This window comes from Colletes latitarsis, chromosome 2, assembly GCF_051014445.1.
Source record: "Colletes latitarsis isolate SP2378_abdomen chromosome 2, iyColLati1, whole genome shotgun sequence".
In the NCBI taxonomy this organism is placed as follows: Eukaryota; Metazoa; Arthropoda; class Insecta; order Hymenoptera; family Colletidae; genus Colletes; species Colletes latitarsis.
Genome location: NC_135135.1, coordinates 30,123,623 through 30,144,458, shown reverse-complemented (window position 1 = coordinate 30,144,458; position 20,836 = coordinate 30,123,623). Strand labels below are relative to the sequence as shown.

The 20,836-nt window shown below is 38.7% G+C and overlaps 1 protein-coding gene across 5 annotated transcripts; it reads right to left on the bottom strand.

Moving 5' to 3' along the window:
- Nucleotides 1-4,746: 4,746 nt before the first annotated feature.
- Nucleotides 4,747-20,592, bottom strand: LOC143351855 (uncharacterized). Of its 5 annotated transcripts, XR_013081818.1 has the most exons (13): nucleotides 20,315-20,592; nucleotides 16,944-19,384; nucleotides 16,728-16,861; nucleotides 16,431-16,566; nucleotides 16,145-16,303; nucleotides 15,038-15,176; nucleotides 14,699-14,916; nucleotides 13,929-14,251; nucleotides 12,266-13,693; nucleotides 12,021-12,180; nucleotides 11,577-11,745; nucleotides 6,642-10,673; nucleotides 4,747-6,537 (listed from the first exon to the last, which is right to left on the bottom strand). XR_013081818.1 is itself a non-coding variant. In XM_076783887.1 (12 exons), exons 2-12 carry the CDS (start codon nucleotides 19,243-19,245, stop codon nucleotides 10,487-10,489), a joined length of 5,355 nt encoding a protein of 1,784 aa, XP_076640002.1. In that variant the 5' UTR covers nucleotides 19,246-19,384; nucleotides 20,315-20,592; the 3' UTR covers nucleotides 4,747-10,486. The 5 variants fall into 5 exon arrangements, 4 of the variants coding, with proteins under 4 accessions (XP_076640002.1, XP_076640003.1, XP_076640004.1 ...); XM_076783887.1 differs by having other exon boundaries at nucleotides 4,747-10,673; XM_076783888.1 differs by lacking the exon at nucleotides 20,315-20,592 and adding an exon at nucleotides 19,982-20,110 and having other exon boundaries at nucleotides 4,747-10,673.
- Between the last annotated feature and the right edge of the window lie 244 nt (nucleotides 20,593-20,836).

The window sequence follows — 20,836 nt, the reverse complement described above, 5'->3', positions numbered from 1 at the left end:
CTAACCCAGACCTAACCCAGACCTAACCCAGACCTAACCCAGACCTAACCCAGACCTAACCCAGACCTAACCCAGACCTAACCCAGACCTAACCCAGACCTAACCCAGACCTAACCCAGACCTAACCCAGACCTAACCCAGACCTAACCCAGACCTAACCCAGACCTAACCCAGACCTAACCCAGACCTAACCCAGACCTAACCCAGACCTAACCCAGACCTAACCCAGACCTAACCCAGACCTAACCCAGACCTAACCCAGACCTAACCCAGACCTAACCCAGACCTAACCCAGACCTAACCCAGACCTAACCCAGACCTAACCCAGACCTAACCCAGACCTAACCCAGACCTAACCCAGACCTAACCCAGACCTAACCCAGACCTAACCCAGACCTAACCCAGACCTAACCCAGACCTAACCCAGACCTAACCCAGACCTAACCCAGACCTAACCCAGACCTAACCCAGACCTAACCCAGACCTAACCCAGACCTAACCCAGACCTAACCCAGACCTAACCCAGACCTAACCCAGACCTAACCCGACCTAACCCAGACCTAACCCAGACCTAACCCAGACCTAACCCAGACCTAACCCAGACCTAACCCAGACCTAACCCAGACCTAACCCAGACCTAACCCAGACCTAACCCAGACCTAACCGGAGGCCCTAAACCAGACCTAACCGGAGGCCCTAAACCAGACCTAACCGGAGGCCCTAAACCAGACCTAACCGGAGGCCCTAAACCAGACCTAACCGGAGGCCCTAAACCAGACCTAACCGGAGGCCCTAAACCAGACCTAACCGGAGGCCCTAAACCAGACCTAACCGGAGGCCCTAAACCAGACCTAACCGGAGGCCCTAAACCAGACCTAACCGGAGGCCCTAAACCAGACCTAACCGGAGGCCCTAAACCAGACCTAACCGGAGGCCCTAAACCAGACCTAACCGGAGGCCCTAAACCAGACCTAACCGGAGGCCCTAAACCAGACCTAACCGGAGGCCCTAAACCAGACCTAACCGGAGGCCCTAAACCAGACCTAACCGGAGGCCCTAAACCAGACCTAACCGGAGGCCCTAAACCAGACCTAACCGGAGGCCCTAAACCAGACCTAACCGGAGGCCCTAAACCAGACCTAACCGGAGGCCCTAAACCAGACCTAACCGGAGGCCCTAAACCAGACCTAACCGGAGGCCCTAAACCAGACCTAACCGGAGGCCCTAAACCAGACCTAACCGGAGGCCCTAAACCAGACCTAACCGGAGGCCCTAAACCAGACCTAACCGGAGGCCCTAAACCAGACCTAACCGGAGGCCCTAAACCAGACCTAACCGGAGGCCCTAAACCAGACCTAACCGGAGGCCCTAAACCAGACCTAACCGGAGGCCCTAAACCAGACCTAACCGGAGGCCCTAAACCAGACCTAACCGGAGGCCCTAAACCAGACCTAACCGGAGGCCCTAAACCAGACCTAACCGGAGGCCCTAAACCAGACCTAACCGGAGGCCCTAAACCAGACCTAACCGGAGGCCCCAATCCAGGCATAACCACAGGACACAATCCAGGCATAACCACAGGACCCAAGCCAGACCTAACCTTCCACACCTAATCCTAGGCCCAACCTTAGGGCCCAACCTTCGGGTCCAACCTTGCAGGCCTAACCTTCCAGACCTAACCTTCGGACCTAACCTTCGGGCCAAAACCCGCGGTCCCAAACCCCAGACCTAACCATAAAAGGTTAGGTCTGGAGGGGGTTTAGTATTGAGTGGGATTAGGTCTGCAGTCCGAACCCCCCCACCGAGTCCTAACCACAGATGGTTAGGTCTGGAAGGGGTTAGTACTGGAAGGGGACATGTGTGGGTGGGGGGGGGGGGGGGTGGACTGCAGTCTGAACCCCTTACCCAGTCCTAACCTCAAAAGGTTAAGTCTGTGTGGGGGTTAGGACCATACGGGTTAAGTGTAGGGTGGGTTAGAACTGCATGCCGAACCATAAATGGTTAGGTTTGGTAGGGGTTAGGACTGAAGGGGGGGTTAGGTCTGGGCCCGGGGTTAGGTCAAACCCCGTGCCCAAACTCCGGACCCAATCCCCGGGTCTAACCCCAGACCCAACCCGCAAATGCAACCATAAAAGGTTTCGTCTGGAAGGGGGTTGGACTGGAGAAGTTTTGTGTAGGGAGTGTTAGGACTGCAATCCGTACCCCCCCCCCCCACACGTAAGGTTAGGTCTAGAAGGGGTTATGACTGAAAATGGCGTGAACTGCTACTTTGGAATTACTCGTGATTCAATATCGTTCATTCCCAATCGTGGTGCTTTCTCACAGTGATTCGTCATTCTTCGTGATCGCTTTTGATTGGCAGGAAGCGTTCTTTTCACTTTTCTCGAATTATGTCCTTGGACTGTAATTGTTAAAATAGGTGCGAGTCGGTCAAGTGATTCTACGACAAGTTAGACGAAACTAACTCTTGGAGAATCGGTCTGCGTGTTAGACAAAGTCGACGTTTCAGGTCCGCTCTCGTCGAGAACCGAATAGCGAGTGAATCAACAGACATTCTTAACCGCGCCACGAGAGGGAAAATTATCGTCTCGCGGCGCTGTTTGGTTTTCGTTGTCCATCTCTTATTATCGTCGTATCCTCTCTTTATTTCGACATAGTAACACCTGTTCTCTAGAAACCGTTACTGGGCCGATCGCGTGACTGTTATCGAAACTAAGTTTAGAAAAAATGTAATATACATATCTGTTTTCGATACACGTAACAAACAAGTTTCGAACAAAGCAAATTATTAATGGAGGGTGGTTGGGAATCGGTTAGGGCGGGTCTCCATTCGCGTGGAACAACCTCCACGTGCTGAGACCTGGATAATATTATTTACACTTTAATTAATAATCGTATTACTCTTCCCTGGATAATGTAATTATTAATTAAAAACTAAATAATATTAGCAAATTGGCTGCTATCCGCTTCCCATAGGTCATCATAAATATAGAGCTTCTTCGCTAGGTTAGTTTTCATTCTCATTGATTTATCAAAGATTCTAGAGTATTGTCAGAGACGAGGTATACGAGTAGATCTTTCACACAATCTATTTTTGTTTCACAATTGTATTTACGTTACCAACTGATTCAGAAATGAATTTTAATCCCTTCCATAGTCAACTCACATATACTTACGCAGCAAACACTACAGCTGTTTGCCTAGCAATACCAATCCAGTGAATAGTTTGTGGTGGATTGGTTCTTGCTGGGAGAGGCTTTTAATGTAAACTCGGCTCTGCGGTTGTATTAACAAGATTTTTATTCTTACACGTGTTCTCGTAGGCACTTCCTATGTTCTCGTAGGCGTCGAACAAACTGGGCCCTTTAAAAGGGCCGCCCTTACAAACTCTCCGGGCCGCGAAGAAGAAAGGGGTGCGCCAACTTAAACCTAGTACTACCAACTAATGACTTAGATATTACTTAACCTAACTAAACTAACTAGACCTAGGAACTTAACTAAATGGCGCTTGCTACGCCTGTCACGTCATCCGCCACAAGTTTCTCAACTGACCGCCATCCATGAGAAGAGGGCGCTAACAATCATCTTTGAATGTTGAGGTCGGTATGGCAGTCAGATTGGGCCACTTTCAGTCCATAAGGTGAAAGGTCTGCTCTTATACCTCGTCTGTGATAATGCTTAGTACGAGCTAACACTCTACATTGCTACTTAACTCTGTGCGAGCATCTTAATTTTCTTAATAAAGTCTATTTTACAATATGTACAACGTCGAAGGGATCTTAACTAGAGTCGAATTATTGTTGGAAAGAATGTAATTTTCCTTCCTTCTGTTCCAAGTATAAGCATGGCTCTGAAGTGATCGGAATCTAAGAAACAAAGCTAAAGTTCCCATTAGTTATATCTCATAACTAATTTTCTAATCGACTGTTTGAAAAATATCCGAGTCATGTTGGTTGAGTGACGCAATATGAGAGAATTGCGCGGGAAAGTGTGGCGATCGGTCATGATGGAATTCGCGCGGGAAAGCTTCGTGGCTCTTTCTTTTCAGTTGGATTTAGAAAAAATCCAAGCCTTTATCCAACTTGTCCCTGATGTCCGTCTACACTCAATTACAAATTATTGGTTAATAAAAACACCGAAATGTAACTTTTATCCCGTTCCTTCATCGATCTGACCATTATTAAATAGCATAGCATGGTGAGTACGCGATGTTCTCCTAAACGTATATTAAACTACATAAATCACGATGTTTCGTGCAACGATAACACCAATTCCTTCAAAGTATGTATGATATTTACTCTTTTTGAATGGCAAATTAACTTTGCATTAAGAGACAGTGCAACCAGCTACGTGAAATAAAGAAAAATTACAGAAAAGAAAAAGTATACTTACCTTCTACATGTAGTTAACATAAATTATCCACATTCGTACTTCTAACATTAACAAAGTGCATTGAAACTTACATAAACGTACCTTCGGTAATTTCTTACTTTATATTTAACTCTTTGATTAGTACTTATCAAGCCAAGTGTAATAAATATTGAATAATATTTTAAGAATTAAATTAAGCGTCTACACATTTTTTCCTTCATTTTCTTTTCTTTCTTTAACTCATCACGAATAAAGCAACGAAACGCTCGTCATTATTCGCCCGGGAAAATGTTTTCCAACAAATTTCTATTGGCGACTGGAAATAGTTGCTTACAACAATTATTTCAGTAACGGTAATAAAAATAGTGTTGCTGGTTATTTTCGTAGAATCTTTTTTTTCGTTTTAATTCTGGCCCCAGCCGATTTCTTTTACAAACAATAAACAACGGAAATATCGAGATATACAGAGTGCTTCACAGCTTATAAATTGATAATCGCAGGCTTCATAGACACACCATGATAATTCTTGTTATAATAACGTTTTCAACTTTACAGTCTCTCTTAGTTGTAAAGGTGCATTACGTTGTTAGAACGTACAAACGTATTAACTAAATGTTATACGGTAAGAAAAAAAAATAATAAAATCTTTTCGCATAGTCACGTAATAATACTTCGTTAATAACAAAAATTGATCCGAAATTCACCTTGTGGGTGACCTAAAAGTCAAGTAATACGTCATTTTGTCGTTTTCTGTGATTTTTATGATACATGCAATACAATTTTTATTTCGGAATAATAACTTTACATCGAATTTTATTTTTATTACAATGGCTTAAAAAAAGAAATTTGTAGAAAAACTTGATTTGCAAAAGGGTTAATTTATAGTGCAAAACTTGTAAAAATTACATATGTAAGTCTGGAGAAAGAGAATGATACAAGATCATATCTTATAACGCCTCCAACAATTTCTATATAATATTTACGAATTCCAAATAATGCAATCAGGTAAATCACAAAATGTATATTTGCAATGAATTTTGAATAACTGAAAAGATTAATAAACTGTCGAACGATTTCTGCAGCAAGTAATAATACGCTCAACTTGAAATAACGTTCAAATATAATGTTACCTATCAAATTTCCAATAATCAATTAATTTACAACTGATGAAACACCCTGTATGCATGTAAAATGTTAACCGCAGTTTAACCGATCGATCGTCAACACGTTGGTAATCTACAAGCTGAATAGAATTTAAATAGCGTACAAAGTAATTCGAACAGCTTTTCTTTTTTTTTTTAAATATATTTTTCTATCGTCCATTAAAATTTCTTTGAAACGATTGTTCGGATTATTTTACACGCTGTTAAATAATATTCAATTTCGATTTTACCGTTCAATGTATGTACACGAATTAATTGAAATTAATTGTTTCACCGATATCTATCTTCCGCGTATGCCACGAATATATGTATATGTGTCGAAGCGAATCGATAAATACAACAAGTATAAATGGAAATACTGCAAAACATTGTATGACATATAAAGGAAAAAAGAAAAAAAAAAGAAAAAAGAAAACGATCGATACTGATCGGCATCAAAATTAATTGTCGACGACATTTTACCCAAGAGTACGATAAAACGAATAGAAATACGATACATTTAAAAACGATAAGAATTCCTGGATGCTACTCAATCGGGAAGTGTCATGCTTCTGTTACATTTGTTAGCCCGTTCGCACGATACGGTTTTTCAATAATAGCTGGATTCAGTAATTGCTAAAACAGTGTTCATAACTATCTGCACTTTTCTCGCGCGTTCATTTCAGGTTCTGGACTGTTCCAGATCTAAACCCCATACAAAATCTATGCATAATACTAAAAAACAGTTACAGGACATTACACTAGTTATGAGAACTAGTTTAAGAACAATGGTATTTAATACTACAACTACCATTTAACCTCTATTTACTTTTACTAGAGGGGTAAAAATAACTTGCGTTTGATAATAACATTGTATTCTCTTTAGAAGCATTCGCTGCAAACTAAAGTAGACATATTTCTTTAAATGCAACAAGAAACGCAAGCATCGAACATGAAAGAATTGTATTTAAATTCTGAAATATATTCAGTTTACTAAAAAAAATGTATTTCAACTATACAGAAACTTCTGAAATTTTAATAAAATCACCAGTTAACCTAACTTCTGTAAGGGATTTTTATTAAATATTATGAGGCTCACAATATAGTCTATAATTGTATAAATCTCACGATAATTCATTTAAATAAGTTTTCCGAACAGTTGGATTTCTTTCTCACCATACTTTAGCTTTTTGAAACAAGTTAGTCCTATATTAATCCATCTTTAAATTTCCTTACTTTTAAAACGTATACAAAGGGGAATCAATCCGTTAAATAAAGAACATTGATTGAATTTGGTCTTCGCTGTATGTACAGGCGTGAAAACGAAATTATCAGAAAAAAAAAGAAAAAAGAAAAAAGAAAAAAGAAAAATCTGTATCGTGTGAATGGGCTCTGTTCAATGGTCCTCAGCCGAGACTCATTCTGAAACGAAACACGAGCTTTACAATACTGAAAAACATAAAAGGCATACACGTTTACGGAATACAAATCTCACAAAAAGCTTAAGATAACGAAGGCAATTCTCATCATCACCAGACGGTCGAGCATCTCTGTTCTCGGTCGCGCAGAAATCTGCGCGAAGCGTCGTCGTTAAAATTCAACTAGCCTCGCGCAATGAAAGTCCATCGGGTTAATCGTTCGCGAACTGGAAGTTCTATTCTTTTTTTTTTTCTTTTTGTTTGTTTTCTTTTTTTTTATTGAAGCGAATGCGACAGCTCCGCGAGCCACGCACGCACGAATCGTAACGCCTACAGCCTTAAACCGTTAAATTTTTGAATACGCTCGATGAAAGTTCGATCGGTTACATAGAATGAACAGAGGATATGCAATGTGTGTGTGTTTGTGTGTGTGTGTGTGTATTTTTTTCTTCTTCTTCGTTTTCTATCTCTCTTTGTGCAATGTTCCCATATTTACCATCGTTAAAGTGTATTTCGGAAATTTTTATCTCTTTTTTGCGTTACGGAGAAAAGCCATTCGCCCTCGGTTTTCCTTACAATTACACGCAAATCACACTCGATTATCTACGCGTCTCGTGGCTCGCCTCGTGAATAATTTCGTTTACCTTGATAAAATGCATCGGCACGCGACGCGATAAAAATTAATACAAAACTATTCGTAAAAGATCGCAAGAATGGTGTGTGTGTGTGTGTGTGTGTGCCGTATCTACATACGCCGCGTTTTTTTCATTCTCGTTCCTGCGATCGACTTTATTTAGGCTCGTTCTCGTCACCGATAACACGCGATAACGAAAACACGGGCATGCGTTATCTTGTTTATCTCTTTTCTTTTTCCTCTCTTGTTTCGACACACGGCGCACGACGATATCGTCCTGCCACGAGAAGAAGGCGCAGCGTGTTTACATCCCCACTCCTGTTGCAGTCCGCCGACTCCTAGGTATTGGTCGAAAACGGTGACGAAGATCGGTGATAGCCAATCAGCGGACTGCGGCAAGAGTGGGGATTTAAACACGCTGTTGTGCCTTCTTCTCGTGGAAGGACGATACTTCCACGTATAATACTAACACGATTCTCACACGGCGTGTCCGTTGTTCGTTATAGATAAATTAATAAATATAATATATATTAAATCGCCAAGAAAGCATTTTAAAAAATAAGAAAAAAAAAAGAAAATAAAATGTTTTGGTATTACAGGTTTTTTTTTTCTTTAAACGTATTCCCTTGTCATTTTGTATTTTCAATTGTTTCTCTGTTTTTCTCAATGTGTTTGCCACTAGATTATTTTCGCATCGCACACACGCATACACAGACAGGAACAATCACGGGCGCTCTCCCCTTCCCCTATCTATACTACATATAATATTTTCGTTCTATCGGAAATAACTTAGTATCTATATCCAATATATTAGATATTAAATAATAATCGTATCATCAATATATTAATTTTAAATAATATAATTTCTAACAAAACACCCGCCACTCAACAAATAATCAAAAATATACGTCGACGTTATGCTTATTTGGAATTTCAGTAAAAATAATTACATCCTAAGATTTCTACTCATTATTATAAACTCTCGTGTAATATAATTATAGTTATTGGCTAACGTAAGGGTTTCTCGTAATTCACGAATACGTTTTTTTTTTTTTTTTTTTGGCATACTACGATGCGATACATTAACTATACGCTAATGAATAACATGTGACTCCAAATAATGAAGATATAAGGGATTATCATACAACCACGTTTCTTTTCATCCCTAATAATTAGGGAACGTGATTTTCAAGTTAAATAAAGCAATAAATGTTCGTTACAAGAGATGTACAAATTGTGACGGGTCAGAACGTAAATATTTCTAAAAATAACATTTTTTTTTTTTTTTTGTTTGCGATTTCCACGTCGCAATAAGAAAAACTATAATTTCATTGTTATTTTTTGCTTTCTCTTTCATTTTAAAAACGTAGAAGAAAACAGACAATTCCGTACTACGCAGCGAACGAATATAAATTATCGTTATAAATAGATCTATTAATCGTATGATTTTTTTTTTTCTCAACGATTCAACGTACTCGGTAAAGGTCTGACTTTGTTCAGAAGCGTATGAAGATTAACTTAACATTTATAAATTTACAACGAAAGAAACGATTAAATATATTCCGTGATATGGCAGTTTGGATAAAATCCGAATTAGAATTTTCTTTCTTTTTTTTTTTTTTTTCAATCTCCGATAAAGTCTTGTGTAACTGTGTTTCGAGTACGCGAAGCTTACCGTCTCCAGTAAAATTTCCAAATCCAATCAATTCCATTTCGCGATGCTCCGCTATCGACGGTTCTCGTTTTAAAAATGAAACTTACGTTATGTTACGCATATTAAAATAACGCATGTGTATGGGTTTTGTGAACCATCGCAAGACAATGGAAGTGTTCCTTCATATTAGAACCGAATTCGCTTAGCTTCCGCTTCTTGTCTTGTCCCGTAGAACACATCGCATACATTTACTATTTTTTTGCTAAATGGTCAAGTACCCCAGGCGTTTGATTTCTACCTTGAAACTGTTCGAAGGTCTCCTCCAAGGAGGGCGCCGAGATACATACCATGTACGTATTCGTATCTCCAATGTGAAAAATACTCATTTAAGTGTTATAAATACTATCTCACAAAAAATATGATTCTCTCTATAAAATTGTCAAATTCTATTATCTCCCTAAAAACGTGTTGCGCTCGCGATAAAATAACCCGTATTGATGAAACGGCGATCGTGTCGTTTCTCGTTCGATAGATGAATACAGAGTCCCCTTTTTATCGAGGAGCTTGCGAAAAACCACCGTTTCTCGATAACTTATTTGAAAACCCCCCGGTGCCACGGTGCTATCGAGCGGCATATTTTCATACTATTTTCATTGCATCGACTCGGAGATACATGCTTCGAAATACTAATCATCGAAATTGATCGAACCGTTCGTTAAAATTTCTATCGTATCGCAAATTGGAAACGTAGAAAACGGGTTAAAAAGCATTACCTATCTTATAAGTTTAAAACAGTGTGTGTGTGTGTGTGTGTGTGTGTGTGTGTGTGTGTGTTCGTTCGTTATCGTTCCTTTCTCTTTTAGGAAAGTTGAAATTCATATTTCTGCATTACTATTACCCACGAATCTAGTGTTTTTCTTGCCCTCTTAAAACATAGGACATCCGCACGCGGTAGAATCGATCATTCGAAAAAATCTAATACGCGATGTATAATAGTCAACGTGGAAATAAAAAAATGTGTGTATTCCCGATGCAATCGTTTACCATTAACAAAAGTATACCAAAGTCTATAAAAAATCCATATATCTACGCGTGTGCCCCAAAGCTTTAAAATTCATCGAAAATTAATCGAAATCCGTCGTCTTTTAAAATGTAAATCAATCGATGCAATTACGCTTGAAGGGAGACCTACGTCCAGTTTCAATTTTTACTGCAAACTTTGTGCATTCCATTGGTTCCTGTTCAAAGCGTTTTATAAAAAATCGAGTCATCCAGGATTCTTAACAAGTTTTTTACCACGATAATCGTAAACGCGTCGACAAAACAGGACCATGTCCGAGGGCACTGGTATCGGAGGCTGCCGATTTTCTCGTGGATATATTTGATCTCCCGGTGGAACTATTAAACCGGGACTCTCTAATCCCTCCTCGATTCTCCGTAAATTTTTACGATACCTGCAAATTGTATCAACATTCACATATATTACGACATTTAGTTATCTCAGATCTAACATCTTTTTTTTTTACGAATTTTTAGTTTATCGACGTTTCCGACAAATAAGTATCCTTATCTATAAAGAATGTTAGTAAAACTCGCACAATATTAACATTTATTGGTATATTTCTAGCAAACGGACCGCTCATCGATCGGGCTGAGTTATACGTCATTCGAATCGTCTAATTCAGTACATTATTAATATGCATTTCATTATCCGACAATGAAATGCATATGAATAATATACTGAATTAGACGGACCGAATTACGTACAACTCACCACGATCGATGAACGGTCCTTTTGCTACGAATGTTCCACATTTATTATTATTTTATACGACGAAAGCATAAGAACGGCTGTCCTAACGAAATAATCATTTTACCCCTATCTCCTATCCGTCTTTTAAAATGTTTATTCGCGAAATATTTCAAGTTTCCCTAACTGAAACTCATTTGTAAAATAACAACTTCAGATTCGATACTAATAATAACAGTATCGACTACAGTCCGGCGTGTAACAGCATATTTCAAGGAGACAAAAGTCGATTATGGACATTTTGGCCCCTTTACAGTCATTTTATTCAAGTTACTTTCATAATAACGATAGATCGTGCAAATTTGTTTCTTCAAACATTCGATACTTAAAAATATATAACAAGTTGAACGATAAAAAGATACTTTGAACACGTTGTCTGCTTAAAAGGAACGCCAGACTTTCTCATAATACTAATCGTTTAATGATACGTTGTAACAGGACTTATTAATTTTTAAAAACATACCGGGAAACGCATTTTCAGATCTCCAAAATTTCTATTTATTCCCTGGATGATAAAAGAAAAAAAAAAAAAAAAACATCAACTCACCGACAGTATTCATTGAATGTTAAAATATAACATTTATCTTCTATACAAGCAACACTGTTCGCATCTCGGTGCCGTGAAGCAAACACTTCGTCTTCGGTATCATATTGAGTTCTACCTTGCTCGGTATGTTCTGGTCTATAGTACCACAATAGGGAAAACATCATCTCGCCTATGGAAGAAAAGTTTATGCTATATTATTCGCGTCTGATATACACGGTACATACGTATATCGTCCTTCCACGAGAAGAAGGCACAACAGCGTGTTTAAATCCCCACTCTTGCCGCAGTCCGCTGATTGGCTGTCACCGATCTTCGTCACCGTTTTCGACCAATGTCTGCGAGTCAACGGACTGCAGCAGGAGTGAGGATGTACACACGCTGTGCCTTCTTCTCATGGAAGAATGGTACGTGTCGTTATTTGCAGTATTGTACGTGGAAACGTACCATCGTCTGGATTTTCCCATAATGCGGCAATTTTTGCTACGAATGGCAAATCAGCTTTTCGTAGACCACTCTTTAGTAAAACGCAGTCGCGAGGTCTTAGAACGTCGCCACTTTCGTGCTTCATGCTCGCGTAACATCGACGTATAGCCGACTCCTCGTTCTGTAAAAGACACACGACGACGAATAATTTAAACCATTCCGTAGCATACTTGTAACAAGAGAAAATTTAATAGTCACACTTTTACCGTTAAATAAACTTTGGCTTCAAACGGATAACCCTCCCAGCTCCATCCGTTACTCCACTTGGGTTTTAAAAATGTTTTTCTAGTCAGTATTAAATTCTCACTTCCTACTGTACACTCTTCGACTTTCGAAGCGGATTTCTTAACGTACACTTTTTTCGTACTTTTTCTCTTCTTCTTAATTAAAGCTGCCTTCTTACCGATCTCGCAAACATCCTTCGATTTCACTTTTGTTGTACTATCGTGCTTTTTACCGTTATCTTTTACCTTCGTTTCGTGCACTTTGGATTTACCCTTTCCTTTCGGTTTATTTTTATCGTGTGCCCTTAATTTTGTCCGCGTGTCCGCTTTACTTTTAGACAGGCCGCACTTGCTACTTATTTTCGACAATTTCTCCGACGTTAATTCTTTCATTAAATCAACCTTTTTAGTTACCTTTTTCACCGTAGACAACGTATTCGCCTCCTTCTTCGATTTCTCCGGCTTCTCTCCGTTCTTATTCTTGCGATCTTTTTTCTGCGTCATTTGCAAACTTTGCTGTATAACGTTATTAATAGTTTCCATAATGGAATTATCACTGGCAGCATGCTTGAAACAGCTTGAAATATTGTTACTTGTACTCTGCTTACAAATCTTCGGTTTTTTTATTACGTTCTCGCAACAACTTGAATTTTCCACTTTGCGTTTTTGATTCTGACTATCTTTCCTGGGTTGCTTCTTCTTGGAAATACACACGTCGCCGTTACCATCCATCTTTTTTATAAGAGACAAAATTGGTACAGTAATTTTTCCCGAACACTCGCTGTTATTAAAATCTTGCGACGAGCCAACGGAAAGTGTCCTTTTACTCACTTTCCTTTTCTTTCTACTGTCAGACAAGCTATCCAAGGATAGTTTTCTTTTCGACACTTTTTGACATTTTGGTTGTCCATCTTCTGTGTCGGATCTTTCTGCGCTATCTTTCTCTACGGTTTCTTCGATAGTTTCCGGTACCGTTGGCTCGTAATCTGGCTTCTTCCAATTTTCATTCTCGATCACAACAACATCGTTCAACTCCTCTTTAACATCGGGGTCCGTGTCTAATTTATCGTCAAGTAAAATACCAGAATCCTTGTCGATCTCCAGAATGGCCATTTGACCCTCTTTCATACACTGTTCGCATTTCATTATGTCGCACTTGTAATCCGATTCACACTTAACATTACAATTTGCAACACAGGACAAGTTATCCCCCATTTCCACACTGCAAGACTCGCACTTCACATTATTATTTTCCAGCTTGAAACTGTGAAACTTGTTGCCTGGGCACGTTGGCACGGTTATCTTTTCGCTGGGCGAAAGAGTTTCCATTTTAACTTCACAGGTCGACGTGCATGCACGTTTCTGACACCCACACTTTTCTAACTTATCTTCCGCAGATTCTTTTTCATCCTAGAAAAATCGCTTTGTTAATTTACTTGTAACCGAGGCCGACGCGTACAATGCTTTAATATCGACTCGCGATTGTTGCATCTAGCGATGGGAATTTTTATTGTTCTAGAATATCTTCGTCTATCGATGTATCTATTTGTACATGGCACTGTTTAGGAACTTAACTGTCGTGTTATTAGAGGAATACCTCTATTCTGATTGTAAAATTGTAAAAAGTAAAAAATTTAATGCAAACCTTATCCTTGCAATCCGAATTTTGAGGGCGGTTATGCCCACCGACTAGATTATGAGACGGAGGGACAGAGGTTTGGTTCTGATTCAGGTTGCGATGAGTGTTAAGTTGGACGCGATCCGTATCCCAGGCATTGGCACCGTGAGGTGGCGCTAGCCCGGCTAGCCCCCTCGCCGGCGAGGGCGGACCTACCAAAGCACTGGGCGGCAATGACAGACCGGGCCCCGATACCACTGGCGCTCCCTTACCATTACCAATAAGGGGCCCAGTATCCACGTTTTTTGGACAAGATTGCATCGGGCATGGGCAACCCTGGAAGGCTGCATCTAACAGAAATTATTCAACGTTTATCCATAGGCTTGCCTTACATCAAAAGTAATTCATACTCCTAATAATTTCAGTATACTTTGACATTAACGGTTGGACAACTAACCGTGAAAAGATAACGATTCGAATAATAGGTATAGTCCGGGCCACGATACAACGAGGTCGTAAGCTCGAGTAGGTGTCAAAGTTTACACGTTTCAGCTCCCGAAACAAGTCAATTGGCAGAAATACGTTTTATCCAGTCTCATATCTTAATTTACCTGCTTATAATATATGCAGGTAGAGAATGAAAAAAGGTAGTGCAGTTACGGACACAGAAAGCCAGCCTCAAGCAAGATGTCATGTACGGCCCTAAGTGCCGCAGCAGTAGTCGGTCCCAACTCTCAACAGTTTCATTTACGACCTCGCTATATCGTGACCCGGACTATACTAATTCTTGTACTTACGATCTACAAAAGGTCTTCCTTGAGAATGCAAATATGCTGGATTAGGTGGAGGTGGTGGTGGAGGAGGAGGAGGAGGATATCCACCGTAATAAGGGGGCAGCGGATATTCACCGGGTGGTGGCGGGGGTGGTTGATAATCGACGACTGCTGGTCCTCCTGCAGTGGCACCACCACCAGGACCGCCACCTCCGCTAGATTCCTGATATCCATAATATTGCCTGGAAATTATATATATATATATATATATAATTCCATGATATTTTACGAACAAAAATAAATAGTAGTACTAGTTACACTCGTTTCTCATTATGCAAACCACAATACCACTCTTATTTTTACCTTCTGTATGTTGGTGCATATTTATAGTAAGGGGGTGGATGAGCATGTGGATGAGAATATGCTGGTGGATAGCACAGGTCTGAATATTGCGGCGGTGTACCGTAATATTGAGGACAATATGCCCTATAGAATCCGCCTCCTGAAACAAATCATCGAATTCATAATGAAGCCATAATGGTAAGTGAACTCAGACCTAACCCAAACAATTTCAAACTTTAAAGATTTCAACTATGAGATACTACATACAGCATAGTCTCCTACAAAATTAACATTTCTTGTAACACTTAGACATATTGTTAAAGAGAATACTAACTTAAACTGTTCACATGGTATTGGTAAAAGATCCTCCTAAGTGTATATGCTCTCTTTATCAAAACGGAATCGTTGATACGTAGTAGATTGGACGTATCAAAGTCCTATTCCAATTTTATCAACTAGAACGTTTCATTTGAGGATTTTACAAGATCCAGATGACGCAAACTTGACCGCAATGTATGTTTTGCATAGGTAAAGCACTAACCATTACACGACGATAGTTCGAAACAAAGTACCGACGATGGTCCGATGCAAAGGATTCTTGTATCCTTTAGTGAATCAACGAACACTGATATTTGAAAAACGATTAGTAATTGTCAGTTCTTTTTCTTGCGATGATTCCTCTGAGGTAACGAACTATGCGTCATCGTAGATATGTGTATTCCTGTTGCGTACTACGAATTATCTAATACCGTCCTAACCGTACGATAACATGCATATCTTTGCTTACGTGCAACACATATATACCACTACTGTATCATCAAATAACGCTATTCAGCGCGAATTTTGACTTTTTAGCAACGAAATGATAAACATCACGCAATCCTTTTAAATTTCCTCGTTCCAAACGCGAACTCGTAAGCAGAATTCGTTTATTATATTCAGTTTTTTTTAGTAAATACGAGTAAGAATGAAGCGTGATGTGATAAGCCGGCTTGCATCTCTTGTTTGGAAAACAATATTAATTAAATACAACTTGCATAAAAAACCAATAATCTGTATAATGCAAGATAATATTTGTCGCCGTATCGAAAGTGACAAATAAGATGTAAATTAGTAATTTATTCGTACCTGTACTGCTAGTCCCCCCAGAAGTTGTTGAAGTTGCAACTAAATCATCCGAGCCTTCGGAATTTTGAGGGGGCGTCGGAGTTGGTTCTGGCGGAGGTCCTTTAATGGGTGGTAAAGTTGGTGGGTGCTGTATCAGTGGTCCAGCCGGCTGATAATACCCTAATAAAGAAAAGAAATTAAGACACATACTCGATATCAAATGCTATTTTTTCTCTGTCTATCGTTTTGACAACTCAAAAAAACTTATTATATTTTTCTTTTATGTTACGCATTGTACTCAACTTACCATGTTGATGCGGTGCCGAAAATGCAGAATGTCTTCGAGGCGACATGCTTGGATGATTACCTTGACTACCTGGTGGTTGCATAGAGGATAATGCTCCTAATGGTGTGTATGATTTACAAGGTTGCTCCAACTTTTGCTATTATATAAATATATATATATATATATATATATATGTATATATATGTGTGTGTGTGTGTATATATATATATATATATATATATATACATTTATCGATAAATTTTTGTTAAATGTTAATTCTGTAAAGGAAATTTTATTCGAATCATAAAAATTACCCACCTGTTCATGAAGCTCAGTAGCAACTGCAGTAGCTGCAGTCTGAGTATGACTGGTTGAACTTATTCTATACTGCATACCAGCAATGCTACAGAACCCCTCATGATGAGTGGATCGAGTTTGATTAACATAAACGCCTTAAAACAAAATTCCTATTTTAGTAAATTCTAAACGTAGAGAAAGGTGAGAGTCTGTAACTAATACAACTGTTTGCAGTACCAGTAATAGTAACGTCTGTATCCTGATTGACGATAACAAGTTTATTCGATGGTTTTAGAACCTCGTCCTGTTCAGAGCTCTGTCTCGATTTCCGTTTCTCGATATCGGAATCATTTGGTTTTCGTTTCCTAATAATCTCCACTTCTGACTCGCTGGAAGAATCGGAGCTGCTACCGCAACGATTCTTTTCGTCCGAGTAAGAAGCGGCAAGAATCGCAGTAGCATTAAGGCTCGCCATTCTTTTGCAAACCACCATATCCTTTAAATCCATTACTTCTTCGTTCTTCTTCCTTCGTTTGATAATCTTTTTCTTGTTGTATTCCATACTTTTCTCGCGTTCAAAGTCATCGTCCGAAGAAGACGAAGACGAAGAGCTTTCCAACATGTCCCAATGCTTTCCACGCAGTCCCGGCACATTTCTAAGTTTCCTTTTCGGGATATTTTCCTCCCCTTTATTCTCCATCTTTTTCTCCTTTTCTTTCCGAACGTGCTCCTCTTTCTCCTCTTTAGCTTTCTTTTGTTTCTCCTTTTCAGGTTTTGGTTTGCAAAATCCGCCAAGGTACACGCCACCGGTTTCGTTTTCGTACAGGCAATGAACTTTGGCCAACGCGTTCAACGAAGCCACTCTATGTCGTTTCGGTCCGCTCCAAAAACCAAACAATCTCATTCGTCGAAGGCGTTCATCGGACGGCGAACTGGCTCTTTCCTTCTTCTTAATTTCCTTTTGTTTATTTTTCTTTACGTCGTCGTCGCTGTCATTTTCGGAATTTGATGATAAAGCATCGTCGTCCGAGTTGTCGCCGTTAACTGTTTCGTCTTTCACGTTTGCGTCGACTGTATTTTCGCTATCAACTTCTTCTTGTTTAGACGAAACGCTATCGTTCGGACTAATTTCGCAAACCTTCATTTGTTTACCAGATTCAACGGCAGCCGTTTCTTCGGAGGAGGAAATTATTTGATTGGTGCTCTCCATTTGTACTTTTACAGCCTTCTTTTTTATTATTCTTTTACCAATTTTTGAACTATTCTTAACAGACTTTTTAATATCCTGTAATTTTGACTGTAACGATTCTTCTTTACTATTTTTATCATTATCTTTATCTTCCTCTACCTCGCTTTTTACATAATTCGTTTCAGATTCTACGTTTAATTCTTCTTTACTTGTAATCTTTTTGTTCTCGTTTAATGATTTTTCTATTTCCTTGGAATCCATTTTCTTTTTAGGTATAGCCTTCTCTACCAGCGTTTTAAATTTATCATCTTTCTTTAATATACTGCTTATTTTATTACTTTTCGAAGGCAACTTAGCTTTCATATGCTTTTTTAACTTTGGTTTCTTCTCTTGCATTACTTTATTTTTAGAAATATTGATATTTTTCTTTTTTGCTTTTATCATTGCATCGTCTTCGTCGCTGGTCGGTGTATCTTCATCCTTTATCAATTTGTTTTGCTTAATATTCTTGTCCACCAGTTTCTTAACTATTGATAAATGTGATTTTTTTGCTAAAACGGTTTTTCTACAAATACCTTTCTTCTGCATTGATGTTGTTTTCGTATTCTTTGTATTTCGCGTTAGGGAACTTTTACTATTTATTGTACCTTTCTCAACAAGCTTTTTACGTTCTGATTTTTTATCTTTTATCACAGATATCTTTATGCTTTCTTTCACGTCCGGCTTGATCAGTTTTATATCCTTCTTCTTCTCGTCTTTACATTTTTTTTTGTCCGCCGAACAGAGAATATCTAACTTTTCTTCGTGTAAATCATTCTCAACCGTAATGTTTGAGAGATGCATTTGATCGTCTACACTCTCGTCGTCGAGCTTCCCGCATTTTTTTTTATCTTCCATTTTCTCAACTTTCTTCTTGTTTTCTATAAATTGCTTTTCAGATTTTATTTTATCTTCTATTTTTTGTACTTTCTTTTTTTCCGTAATATCGTAAGTACACTCGTCAGTGACTTTTTCTTCTGCTTTATCTAATTTTTTCTCCTCTGCTTTCTCCCACTTTCTTTCATGATCTTTAACGCATTTCTTCTTTTCATCCAGCTTTTCAAATTTTTCTTTCCGTTTATCTTCAACCTTTTTCTTATCCTCTATTTTTTTTCTTTCCTCGCCTTTCTCTGATTTTTTCTTCTCAGTTTCCATCTTCCTTTTTACATCCTCCAACATCTCAAGCTTCTTAGGCTTTTTCTCTTTTCTTGCATCGGTTATAGCTTTCTCTAAGAATGGACGACGTTTTTTAGCAATTGTTGGCATTTTGGTTGCCTTCCGGGCAACCATTGCCTTTTTCTGTGGCTTCATTATGATTGTTTTCTTTACATTTTCGGTTTAACAAAAATATGCTCAAAGTTCATGAAAGCCCTGAGCACACAATCAAAACTACCTCACTGCCATTATAAAATGTAATAAATATTGTAACTTGTGCTAAAATTTACTGTATCTGCAAATAATACAAGAGAAATGTAATGGTTATTAAATAGTTATTACGAAAAAAAAAAAAAAAAAATAGCATACAACCTATAAGTAGAAAATGGAATACTTTCTCAACAGTTGCACTACCATTGTATCGATACACAAATTCTATTTTGAATATTAAACATTTCACTGACAACAGAGTAATTCGTATTTTGTTCTTTCTTTCAAGGAAAACCCCAAGGTAACGATCAACTGACATTGATAATTTTCGACGTTATTTAGAACGAAATACGATATTTTACGAGCACTCAAAACATAAGTGAAATCGATGCATTTCTACGTTTTCGTTTGCAATAATTCCCATTTACGAATTCTATAAGTATGAGTAAATGAAAAAGAATTTCGATCGAGAGTGTCGGGTGCGCGCACTTTCATCGACTTGTTGACAAATCGATCCCTTTAAATCTCGCTGCTTCCATCATTTAACATACATTACCGAAACTCATATTTTAAAGTTTCATGTCAGATTACCACGATATTTTCAGGGCAATGAATTTTCACGAAACGATACACAGTTTGTGTTCTAAGTAGAAAAATTAAAAGGACAAGGACACCAGGATACCTTTTAAATGTATCCGTAGATGGCCACAAGTGGCCAACATAAACTTAGTCTACTGATCGATGAATTTGTCACGTACGAAATTTTGCCAGTCTCGTACACTGTTACGAAAGTCAGGAAATGGATATATTCGATAAACCAATTCACAGAATCCCGTAATATATATATATGTACATATATACATATGTGTATACATGTGTGTATATATATATACATATATGTATACATATGTGTATATATATATATATGTATATATGTATATGTATATATATCTATATATATATATCATCGAGCGATAAGAAGATAAATGCAAAGCTATGCATAATTTATGTTTACCTCTAGCGAGCCCTTTTGTTCCTACGTACGGCCCGCGAACGCTTTTTTAAACGATAAATTAATACACCAATGCAATTGACTAGCGTGATGATATTTTGCTCAAATACACCACCAACAATAGCGACAACACGACTGTTTTGCCAATGCTTTACGTTTCGATTCGTCAAGTCTAACACGGATTTTGCATTTCGTTCTCCCAAAACACGTATCTCACTCGACGTCCCTGCCCTTTTACCGTTGCCTTGTCGGCCATTTTCTTCCTCGCGCCGCTCCCCCACTCCTCTTCTTACGCGTTACCAAATAGCAAATTTTCTCTTTAGTTCTCTCCAAGACATCCGCTAGATGGTATTGCTTCTCCGCTGTCGGACGAATAAAGATTTTCGTCGTCTCTTGTTCCGAAATTGAAACCGAACGGAAAGGAGAGGTAAAATTTAAACCAAGAAAACCCGAACGAAAGAAAAAGGATTACGTTACCGTTCAACAATAATAAATGGCGTTTACTTTTCTTGTATTACGTTCCAC